This window comes from Astyanax mexicanus, chromosome 11, assembly GCF_023375975.1.
Source record: "Astyanax mexicanus isolate ESR-SI-001 chromosome 11, AstMex3_surface, whole genome shotgun sequence".
In the NCBI taxonomy this organism is placed as follows: domain Eukaryota; kingdom Metazoa; phylum Chordata; class Actinopteri; order Characiformes; family Acestrorhamphidae; genus Astyanax; species Astyanax mexicanus.
In genome coordinates this window covers 51,875,001-51,886,348 of record NC_064418.1, presented here as the reverse complement: position 1 = coordinate 51,886,348, position 11,348 = coordinate 51,875,001, and the positions used below count along the sequence as shown (strand labels likewise).

Here is an 11,348-nt window from a genome sequence, read left to right as displayed (position 1 = left end):
TGCCACCTGACCACTTTTGGTCAAGTTTGGACTTTGGGAAATTTAGGAAAAAGGTCAATGACACTCTGTGGTGGAATGTTGAACATCCGTCTGTGATGCTGGACCTCTGGCAGAATTTAACCTAGAGTGGAATCTGTGACACAATGCTGTGCGGTCCAACTCATAGGGGAGTTTTGATCCAACCTTTGTGATGCCAGACTGGTTGTTTGGAGGGTGGAGTTTGGCTAGGGGGGATTCTGTAACACAGTACTCAGACCCCTTAGGGTTTTTTTGAACTGCCTTCTGCGATGCTGGACCGCTGATGGGGTTGAGGATCAGAGTTTGGCCTAGGGTGGATTTTATAACACAGAGCTCTGCTGACTAGCATGTAGGGTTGTTTTGAACAGCTAACTGTAACGCCAGACCTCTGGCGGGTCAGGGGGCAGAGTTTGTCCTTCTGTGGCATAATACTCCGCAGCTGAACCTATAGGAGCATTTTCAAACCAACTCCTGCGCCAGCCCTCACAGTGCCCTCCTCTATCATTATTCACACTGTGTTCTATTTGAACATTTTTACAACATAAGCCCTAATTGTTTAGGCAAAGGATCATTAAAGTGTTATTGGATTACCAAAGTGTTATTTGAACACCAAAGTATTATTGATATGTTTCCTACGTTTTTTCCAAAGTACCAACAAGAACAAAAGATGTTTATTCTACCTCTTTTAGTGCAATTATCCTCATCCTCATTTCATAGTTAATGATTAACAGGAAAAACATAAATCTGAATTCTTGTCCTCCTAGGTAGCTTTTAGCCCTTGTTTAATCATGTCCTTAGGAAACTGCCTAAGCTGCACTTCTGTCAATACCAGGATAGCACAAGCCAAGATGGTTTCCTCCTAGTAAGCACTCTCCAGATTTAATGAATGCATTAAATCCCCTCGTTCCAGACCGGACCCAACAAGAGGCTCAACAGAGGAGCACTGCAGACCAGGGTAAGACTATAATCCATATACAAGCTAAAATAAATGATTAGCCAGTTATAATTATACAATAACTCTGTTGATGTAGGTGTCTAGTAAATACTATTGTATCTTGTTTAGATTTATAGAGCAGATATTTACTATCCACAGACAAGATACGAAGGACTCGTCTGACACCTGTAGGAAATGATTGGGTTGGTCATTGTTCTGCTGCAAATCTGTACAGCAAGGGCAGTGATTTTCAGTAAACAGCTGTCTGCAGCTACAGGTATGGAACTACAGTGCATGTGTATTTAAAAACTCTTTAAATTACAAAAACATATATATATATATATATATATATATATATATATATATATATATATATATATATATATATATATCTGTCTGTTAGTGGTGTAAGAAAGAAAATAACAAGATCATATTGTATGACAGTACTATGTTTTGCAATACTGTATCAATATTCAAGACAATGTATTGATTTTTAATTATTAGTTTAGATGTAAAGATTGATGACAAAAGTGGATTATCTCAGTTCCCATTAAATAATATCTACTACAGATACTGCAGCACTACAGACTACAGATAATACAAATACTAGACTCAGGGCATGTTGGACCACTGACTTACTTACTGGTGAAAATCTCAGTTAGAGGTGTTTTATATCATATTGTATTTAATTATACGAAAATAAAATGTAGTATCATTTTGTTGCAGTAGTGTATTCATTCAGTAAAGTAATATTTAAAAAATGTTTTGCCATATCACCAAGATTATTGTTATTACAAAAATTCCCTGAAATATTGTTACTATTTTATATGCAGTCTGCTAATTTAGAAAGCTGGAGCAACAGACTTATCAGTTGCTAGTAAATGATTCTGCAGTTTAACATTTTAGTAAAATACAATTTACCTTCTTTCAGAACAAGACTATACATGTAAGCTGCGGATTTGTAGAATATGTACAGTTCCTCCTCCACCCCCACCATTTCCTCCATTCAGTCAGCGGGATGTACTCATGGTAATGTTCATAATGTTACTGGGAGTTCTGTTGATCTGCTCATACCTAACTCAGAATAATTACAGTATGTTTTTTTAATGAAGACTCTGGGCATTTCCCAGGTCGATTTAACAGAGTATCTAACTGGACCCAAAGGTGACAAGGTACAAAATTTACTTTGTATTAAAATAAAGTAAAACAATGTCAGATTTCTGTTATGATACGATTTGTGTGGTCTTTTTTAAGGGAGAGAGGGGACTGAAGGGGCAGATGGTAAGGGCATTTTACTGTCAGAAACAATAATAATCATGATTTTATAATAAATATCAGATGCTGACTAATAAAGATTTCTTTGTAGGGCCAAACTGGTGAAATAGGGCCACAGGGAATCCCAGGAGCCCCAGGTGTGATTGGTTCACCAGGACAAAAGGTAAGCAAGATCTGTTTGAATTAATGTCTATTAGCGCACAGCATCAATTTGATCATCAAGTAATTGTGTGATTTGTTAGGGTGAGAGAGGAGCGAGAGGTTGGATGGGGGCTCCTGGTGAGGACGGACTTCCTGGGACATACAAAGTGAGTACATTTAACTTAAATAAAACATATTATACCTATTCTTTACAACTCAACACTGGTATGACGTCCACTTCAAAGCATCATCTTTCTGCAGTGGGGCAAAACTTTTCCCATTTCTATGCTGATAATCAGGACCAGGAGGGGCATGGAGTCTCATCAATGGGGGTCATTGTGTCCAGCTTTATTCCCACATTGCTAAACTGAGACAGAGCATACTGATCCAAATTTCTACTGGCCTCATCCAACATTGTTACTGTGGCTCTGTGGCATTAGCATGCTGGCTATCAGCCTCATCCAACATTATCATCGCAGAATTAGTAAACATTGGTAATGGGTTAGATTGGGTTGAGAATCATTTACATTTAGCTAAGAGTTCAGATGTGTTTTAGTGTAGCATGTATGAGGCATCTCTAATGTAAATAAATTGGTAACAGAATTTTAATCTTAGTAGTGCAAAAGAAAAGAATAGTGTAAAATCCTGTTATACTACTCTACTCCCTCTGTGCCCATGTTTCTCTCACTTCATATGCTGCTTCTGAATCTCACAGGTTGTCCAGAAATGCATGTTTAAATTATGTCCTTTACTGGGAGCACAAATTAAAATTCCACTTTATGAAATTGCTCCCAAGAGTAAGAAATACCAGTTTTCACATATTACTGCTGCTCATTTTAGATAAAATCCACCTCAGAATAAAAAAGGTACAGAGTGTTTCAGTATGTTGGTTTACTCGGTGTGAAAGTCATCACTAATATACATGTTTTTGCATGGACATTTCTTGCTGTATTATTTTTCAGGGTGTGAGAGGATATAGAGGCATCAGTGTAAGTTTGAATATTTGTGCATTTTTATAATGTGTTACATATTTAATTTGTGAATATGCATATGTTTATTTTAAATAACCGTCATGCACTCCATGTTAACAGGGAAAGAAAGGGTTAAAAGGTGAACCAGGAACTCCAGGTGAAAAGGTGAGAAATGAACCTAGGATTTTTATGCTTCTGGACCACCCAATGGATTCATTCTTTTAAGACAACTGAAGACACTTATTAGGTATTTAATTTCATATTAAATATCATTTCACAGTAAAAAAAGTGGCATTCAGTATCTGGCCTTAAATTTGTAGTGCATCCCTAATTAAAAGTCTACTACTTTATTAAAAAGGGGTGTAATAGCATTATAATTATTAAACATTACAAGGGTATAAAATATTATTTATATAACAAAAATATTGTTGATGCATTTCCCTTTGAAATGATGTATCGTCCAAAGAAACATTATGTCTTTTGTGTTTGGTCTTTACTTCCTTTTTTATTTAAATCATTTTATTTCAGCATATATAGGGCATGCCTGTGTTTCCTCCTCCCCTGAGAAAATTACAGGCTGAATAATTTTCTGTGTCTGACTTTATGACTTTATGTTGTTATGCTGTTGTAGGGAAATCCAGGCTACTCTGGCCAGAAAGGAGAAAAGGTTACTATGCAATTTATTCCATTGCTTAAATTAGGACTGGACAACATGAATAAAAAGCATATCTCAGTATGTTTAAGAGAAATGAAGAAAGCTGATATATGACACAATATTACAAAAACCCATGTTACATAAACTCATGTTACATAATAAACACAGCATGCTGTATGTTTAAACAGTAAATATAATTATTTCTATGCACATAACAGGTGTATTTTTACAATATATTGTCCATAAATGTTTGCAGTATATTTCGCAGCCCTAACTTAAATAATAGTTGTTGTAAACTATTGTTTTTGTTTTTTTAATCATAACCTTCTTTAGGGTGAAACGGGTCTAAAGGGTTCCACTGGTCTGAAAGGCTTGGATGGACTAAGAGGAGTTCCTGGAACCAGAGGCAAATTTGTGAGTGCAAATTAAGTTTTTGGTGGTAAAAAACATAAATATATATATTGTGTCAGTTTACAGAAGCTGCACAGCACAGTAAAGCACATCAGCCTTTTGCTAGTAAAAACTAAAAATGTGTTGTTTTGTGGTTTCTTTCTATTCCAAAACAGGGGATTAAAGGTAACGCTGGGCGACGAGGGGAAGCTGGCTATCGGGGTACACTGGGAAGACCAGGATCAACAGGACAACCTGGAGAACAGGGACAAGGTTGTTTTATTATTTATGTCAATACTCTATGTCTATGTTACAAAACAGAATGACAATCCTATTCTTTGTGTAGAATTTATACTGGAGTTTAATTATTGTGTTTCTGTATTGTAGTATATTTAATCCCTGGGCATAAAGGTGCAAAAGGAACAATGGGTCCATCGGTAGAGTGTAACTGCTCTGGGCCAAATTTCGTTGAGAGAAATCCCACGACAAATGCTCAACATGCAGAAAATGTGCCTGTAAGTATTATAATATACACTGCATTGCCAAAAAATGGTCAAACTCTATTAGGTTAGACCATCTTTAGCTTTGATTATGTAACACATTCGCTGTGGCATTTTTTTCCACAAGCTTCTGAAATGTCACAACATGTATTTCTGTCCAGAGGTGCAGTAATTTGAAATTTGGAGCTCTGCACAAAGTCTTCTCCAGCACATCTCAAAGATTTTAAGTCCAATATTTTTACTCTCTATCAAACCAAAGGCATTTTCGCTGGTTATTCTCAATACTTGATGACCTTCTAAAACAGATTAATCTTTTCCACGACCCCAGGATGTATCTTCCCACATGATGGTTTAACATAACAGTGTTTTTATTCTTGTAGCAGATCTATATTGTGGACAGTGAGGAGGATATGTCTGAGTTTACAAAAGAGAATATGATTGTTCTAAGAAGAGACACTCACACACTTCATGTCTTCTCCGGTTCTGGGTGGACCAGAGTCCAGGTCAGTGTGTTACTTGATAAGATTACGGACAAATCATGAATTATTAAATCCTAGTAAAATAAAAATATCGTTTTCTGTGTCTGCAGGGATATACTTCGTCATAGACCATCTCACTTGCTGAAGGATGTGTATACATTTTTAAACAGGCTTGTTTTAAGAAAGTGATGGCTGCACAAACTACAAATGAACACATGTGAATTAATATATCTAGACATTTGCATCAGACTACTCATATACTGCAGCATATTTGTGTACAGCATGGTTTACATACTCTATACATATCTGTGCACCAGGAATCACATTCTCTTACTCCTTGTTTATTACTTTATACAGTTAGCATATGTAAATTTTATGTTTGTACATGTTCCTCATTCATCACCAGATGTTGAGATGCAAAAAATACAGAGCTGATTAAAATGTCAAATAAAGAAACTGACTTGAATATTTTGTTCGATACAGCATTGGAAATATACACTTTATGATAATTTAGATGTACTTGCCTATGTATGACAAATTACATAAAACTGATACATACATTTAATATTCAAGATATTAAAGCTATACAGGAACACATACTGAATTATTCTATAAAAAAGTGATAAACAAACCAGAATCTGTTTTCTACTTTAAATCCTTGTAAATAAGTATCAGATGTATGTTTGAGTTCCGATCTGCAGACTCTTGGTATTTTAATCTCAGTATATTCATGAGGGAGAATCACCTGGAATAGTTTTCTCAGCATCTTGAAAGAAGGAGTTTCTGGAGGTGCTGAACAATAGTTGCTGCTTTTCCTTCACGCTGTGAAGCTCCAGCTCATCCCAATTAAATCACCTCAAATCACCTTAATCTCAGTTCATCAGGTTTAGATCAGGGAATTCATGTGGAGGAATAACAATATAAATAAATAAAGAAAATGAGATAAAAAATAGGAATAAATAATAATTAAAACAATCACCTCAAAAGTCTAATAAGTATAAAAAGCGGTTCGGTAAGAGCAAGGGCGTAGGAGCGGGTTTGATATTGGGGGGGACACATTTGCTAATATGCACCAAAGCCCATATAGTTTCTTAGAACAACATTTAAGGAATTACTTTTAATCACAAATAATCCCTTTTTTCTGTACTCTGTTTATTATTAGTTACATCCAAGTAAAGGTGACTTTACAACCGCCATGTTACTCCAAATTACATTTAAACAAATATGCGTGAAATGTCTCAATTATATACATATATGACAAAAGCTGATCAGTTATCATCTGCGCTTTTAGTTGTTTCTACTGAAAGCACTTCTTATGATGGTGTCCTTTTTTGAAAAAAGAATGTAACTTTACGTTTCATAGAGATTTTTGACAGAAGTTAATATAAATATTAGACTAAAGAAAAAAACATTTGGATTCGCCTGGAATCCCTCTATTTACTCAGGATTTAGTCTTACTGTGAACTACAAATAAACAGAAGTCAGGTTAGAGCAGTGTTTCTCAACCCTGTTCCTACACATTCTACTGCATATCCCCACTGCCTTCTCTGCTTTAAAGTCACTTAATAAAGTAAGTGGAGGTGATGATTTATGCTCAATAGGGGGCTAAGGGGTTTTAACAGGTAAACTCAGTAAAGGACTGTTTATTAGCTAATCAGTTGGATCTGGTGGAAAACACACAATTTTAGGGCAGAGATCAGGGTTAATAAACTGCTTTAAACTACCAACATAAAGTATTGTACTAAATTCTGGCTATCCACTACATCTGGCTTCTAGCTAACTATTTTTTAGTTTACTATAGCTTACAATCCTGCAATCCTAAATGAATAAACACAATTTGAAAATGAAATAGTGATTAGCTGATCAGGCATATCAGGGCAAGCTGAACATAACATTTATGTTTTTTTTTAAGCCTTGACTCCCTGTCTAGCTAATTCCAAAGTTAAGATAACTGACTAACACAGCTGCAGTTTATTATCACACGGTGGGTTTAATCTGTGTGTTTTGATTTGGAGAGGAGTCTTTTTAACCAGCTATCAGAAATAATCTCAACACAGGTCACATGGTTAGCTCCGTTACCTCTTAAAAAAATCGCCGTATATCCAGATTTACTTCAACACCAGCTGATGCTGGACACCGCTTCTAAATCTCACAGCGAGGGGGAGGGGCTTCTCCTCCACCAGCACGCTAACTCTTCTCGCAAGACCAGCGAGCTGATTGGCTGTTTATTCTGAAAGGCGGGACTTTCTCCCTGAAACGCACCGTGATTGGTTTCCCAGCGCTTAGCGGTCGGTCTCTTCATTAACAGTACGACTGAGCTGAGCGAAACTATTTCATTTTTGGGGGGGACATATCCACCTGTTTCTAATATTGGGTGGGACATGTCCCACCCATCCCCCCCGGTTCCTACGCCAATGGGTAAGAGATGCTGCGGGTTTGGAGGTGAAACTCAGGCAGGGGATCCAACTTCAAGACCAGAGTCACTTTGGTTATAGGAATCGGATCCAGCGATATACATAAAAAGAACCGATTTGAGTGAATCAGTCGGTTTCCGACTCTGTAGAAGCTGAACCTCGCTAATATACTAGAACTTGGTTTTAGTTGAGGCTTGTGAATCGACTCCTGCGATAAACTGTGGAAGATCCATTTTAGGAAAATCAATCGGTTCAGGACTCGGTTCAGGACTCGGATCAGGCTGAATGTTTGGGGGGGTGGGTGGGCGGGATTAAGAGTTTGCCACGCAGACAGAGGAGTGAAGATGTCGGAGAGGAAGATCCTGCACTGGGTTCTGTATCTGCAGTTTTTCTGCTGCTTCTCTGGGTTTATTTGTGCGGATGTATCCGGGGATTCGGTTCAGATTCAGGTGGTGTTTAAACCGGAGAACTGCAGTCAGAAGAGTAAACGGGGGGATCTGCTGAACGCGCACTATGACGGATTTCTGCAGCAGGACGGATCTCAGTTCTACTGCAGGTAAATTAACCTTATATTTATTATATTATATATATTATATAATAACATGCAGACAGTAAAAAAAACATCTGCATGTGTAAAAACTCCAAAACAGTAACTTTACAGGAAGGATAAACTCAGTATAGGATAAAGTCAGTTTATATTTAATTACAGAGCATTGTGATTGGCCCATTCAGCATGAAACTTTCTTAACCCATATGAGCCGGTGTTGTAAACATATGGGCGCGCTGTTGGTTATTTTTGTGTGTAAATAACGCTTTATCTGTAACTGTAAGATATAAAGCCAAACAAAGACTGCAGTGATAGTTTATTTGTATATAACGACCTAAAACAGTGCAAAAGAACTGAATGCCTTTCAGCCATAACAAAAATACATACTGTAAATAGCAAAACAAATACTTCATTTTTATTTTTATAGAGCATTTTACAACAAAAGCTGTCACGAAGCAGCTTTACAGAGAAAAAACGGCCCAAGCCTCTTATGAGCAGCACCACAGAGATGCCAATAACTGTGGAGAAAACAGTTTCACGTGTAGTATCTTGAGCTGCGATGTCATGTAGATACAAATATTAATGCTCAAATATACATCACAAGAAAAAAACTCCCTTATATTAAGAGGAAGAGGAAGAGAGACATTGTGGTGATATTATTGCATACAATTCTGCACGCCCCTAATACTTTAACATTATATTTTTCTCAGTTAAACGTTTTCATATTTAATGATATAGTATAATGCTACTTTTCATTACTGGATATATTTTGAGGAATGTTTCATTGCCTTTTGCTCTCGTTTCAGTCGATCTGCTAAGAGAGGTGAGCCGCACTGGTTTGTGTTGGGTGTTGGAGAGGTGATTAAAGGTCTGGACTTGGGGCTGAAGGACATGTGTCCCGGAGAGAAACGCAAAATCACTGTACCTCCATCTCTAGCTTTTGGAGCACAAGGAAAACGTAAGTTCACCTCAACCTAGACCCTCACCCGGATCAGAACAGCAGCAGTAGTTACACTTAATTTCACTAGTTTTAGTCTATGTAATGTCAGAAATATTGTTTATATAAAATGAGTAAAGGCATTATTGGCAGAAACTTGGCGATATGATGCATATCTAAACGCAGCAGTTCAATTCAATATATCACAATAAATAGCTGATAATGTCATATTATAAAAACATACTATCATATTTATTAAAACTAAATAAAAGAAAAGTTATTACCGTATAATAATATCACTCACTGGATGCTTTTGTGTTGCTCTTTATTATATTATTATATGTACAGTAACTGTACATATATTTGATCTCTGTCAGAAACAAAGATAAAAAAAGTATTTTCCTACTATATATGTTTGTGTTGTTTTTGAACAAAACCAATATCATATATATAAATGTTTGAGGTGGACATGAAGGCTGCGTAATGCCTACTCTTAACTGCTGTTAATAATAAATAAATCATAGTAAAACCAATTCCAAAGCAATAAATCACATTTGATAGTAATATCTATAATAGGGATTGATATTTGTAATATTTTGTTTGACTGCATTGAAATCTCACTACCAACAACTTATTTTAATAATAAATTTACTTATCAGTCAAACTGTGGAAAAAGTAAACGTATAAACACGCTGCATTAATAACAGGTTAATTGGGGTGAGCTGGAGCTTCACAGCGTGAAGGAAAAGCAGCAACTATTGTTCAGCACCTCCAGAAACTTTGTTTACTAAATAATTGAGCAGGTGTTCCTGTATAGCTTTAATATAGTCTTTAATATTAAATGTTCAATGTAAAAATGGTACTGTATATTTGCTAGTCAGTCAGTTTGGTCATACTGGTTGATCTGGTTGGTCAGCCGAAATGCTCAAGCTTGGTTGATCATGCTTAAATAAACCATTAAACTCAATTTAAATACTTCATACTGGTCAAGAGATTCTCTGGTTAACCAGCAAAACCAACTTGACCAGCTTGATCTGAGGCTGTTTTTTGGCTTAACATTTTTGGCTTAACATTTTTGGTTTAACATTTTAAAAAGCGTCCCCAGTTTTTAAATCTGATCAAATATCTGATAAATTGAGAATTCCAGTAGATCTCAGCAGACTGTGGTCTGATTTATTTTGTCTGTGATGCTGTAGATCCTGTTCCGCCCAACTCAACCGTGATCTTTGAGGTGGAGCTGCTGCACATACGGCGAGGACCACGCAGCATCGAGGCCTTCAAAGAAATGGACCTCAATAGTGACCAGACTCTTACAAAAGATGAGGTAAAATAATAACTATATTAATACAATTACCTACCAGTTTCTCCAACTGCTGAGGCTTTTTATTTTATATAAAAAGTTAAGTTAAGCTAAAATTATTGATAATTAATATTGTGTTCCCATTGGTCAGTAAATACTTCTGATTTATGCTGTATTGTGCTTCTCAAAAAAAAATAATATCATTGAAAAGTTACTTTATTTTAGAAATTTAGTTGAAAAACTCATAAATTATATAGATGTTTTACACACAGAAGGATCTATTTTAAATCTTTATTTATTTTATTGTTTGATGATTATGAAGCTTACAGCCAATGAAAACCCAAAAATCAGTGTCTCAGAAAATTTGAATATTATATAAATCAATCAACCTTTATTTTTACTCAGTAAAAACATTGAGGGTGACCCTCATTTAGAATGTTGCCGATCATTTACGGCATCATATGGATTGAGTCAGAGTAGTAATAGTAATAAACACTATTTAAACATCTGGAAATCAGCATGAATTTGGATTTATTAGCGTTTAAAACCAACTTGAGTTTAAATAGAGCCGTCTGTGGAGTGTTAAATAAATGTTGAAGTTTTTCTAACGAAGCGTGTGCAAAATCTGCTAAACAGTTTAAGAATGAATCATCTGCATAAAGGTGTTGGTACTTTTGGCAGTGTGGGCAGTGTGGGCAGTGTGCCAAGTCCTGCTGGAAAATGAAATCTGCATCTCTATAAAAGATGTCGCCAGCAGAGGGAAGCTGTAAGATATGAAGTGCTGTAA

The 11,348-nt window shown here is 36.1% G+C and overlaps 2 protein-coding genes across 5 annotated transcripts in view; both read left to right on the top strand.

The window, feature by feature from the left end:
• The first annotated feature begins 825 nt into the window (after positions 1-825).
• On the top strand, positions 826-5,809 carry LOC103043689 (acetylcholinesterase collagenic tail peptide-like). Of its 4 annotated transcripts, none has more exons than XM_049485042.1 (15): positions 826-973; positions 1,112-1,229; positions 1,884-1,981; positions 2,065-2,124; positions 2,207-2,233; positions 2,319-2,390; positions 2,470-2,535; positions 3,331-3,357; positions 3,460-3,504; positions 3,971-4,006; positions 4,328-4,408; positions 4,561-4,657; positions 4,772-4,899; positions 5,265-5,387; positions 5,474-5,809. In XM_049485042.1, the coding sequence occupies exons 2-15, from the start codon at positions 1,148-1,150 to the stop codon at positions 5,489-5,491; spliced, it is 960 nt and encodes a 319-aa protein (XP_049340999.1). In that variant the 5' UTR covers positions 826-973; positions 1,112-1,147; the 3' UTR covers positions 5,492-5,809. The 4 variants fall into 4 exon arrangements, with proteins under 4 accessions (XP_049340999.1, XP_049340998.1, XP_049341000.1 ...); XM_049485041.1 differs by having other exon boundaries at positions 1,082-1,229; XM_049485043.1 differs by having other exon boundaries at positions 827-973; positions 1,082-1,229; positions 2,083-2,124.
• Positions 5,810-8,086: 2,277 nt separating this feature from the next.
• The window catches only part of fkbp7 (FKBP prolyl isomerase 7), a 4,047-nt gene continuing 785 nt past the window's right edge, over positions 8,087-11,348 (top strand). The window contains exons 1-3 of the mRNA XM_007240557.4: positions 8,087-8,333; positions 9,131-9,282; positions 10,458-10,585. Coding sequence (XP_007240619.2) covers positions 8,122-8,333; positions 9,131-9,282; positions 10,458-10,585 — 492 coding nt within the window. The 5' untranslated portion in view covers positions 8,087-8,121. The remainder of the gene's footprint in view (positions 8,334-9,130; positions 9,283-10,457; positions 10,586-11,348) is intronic.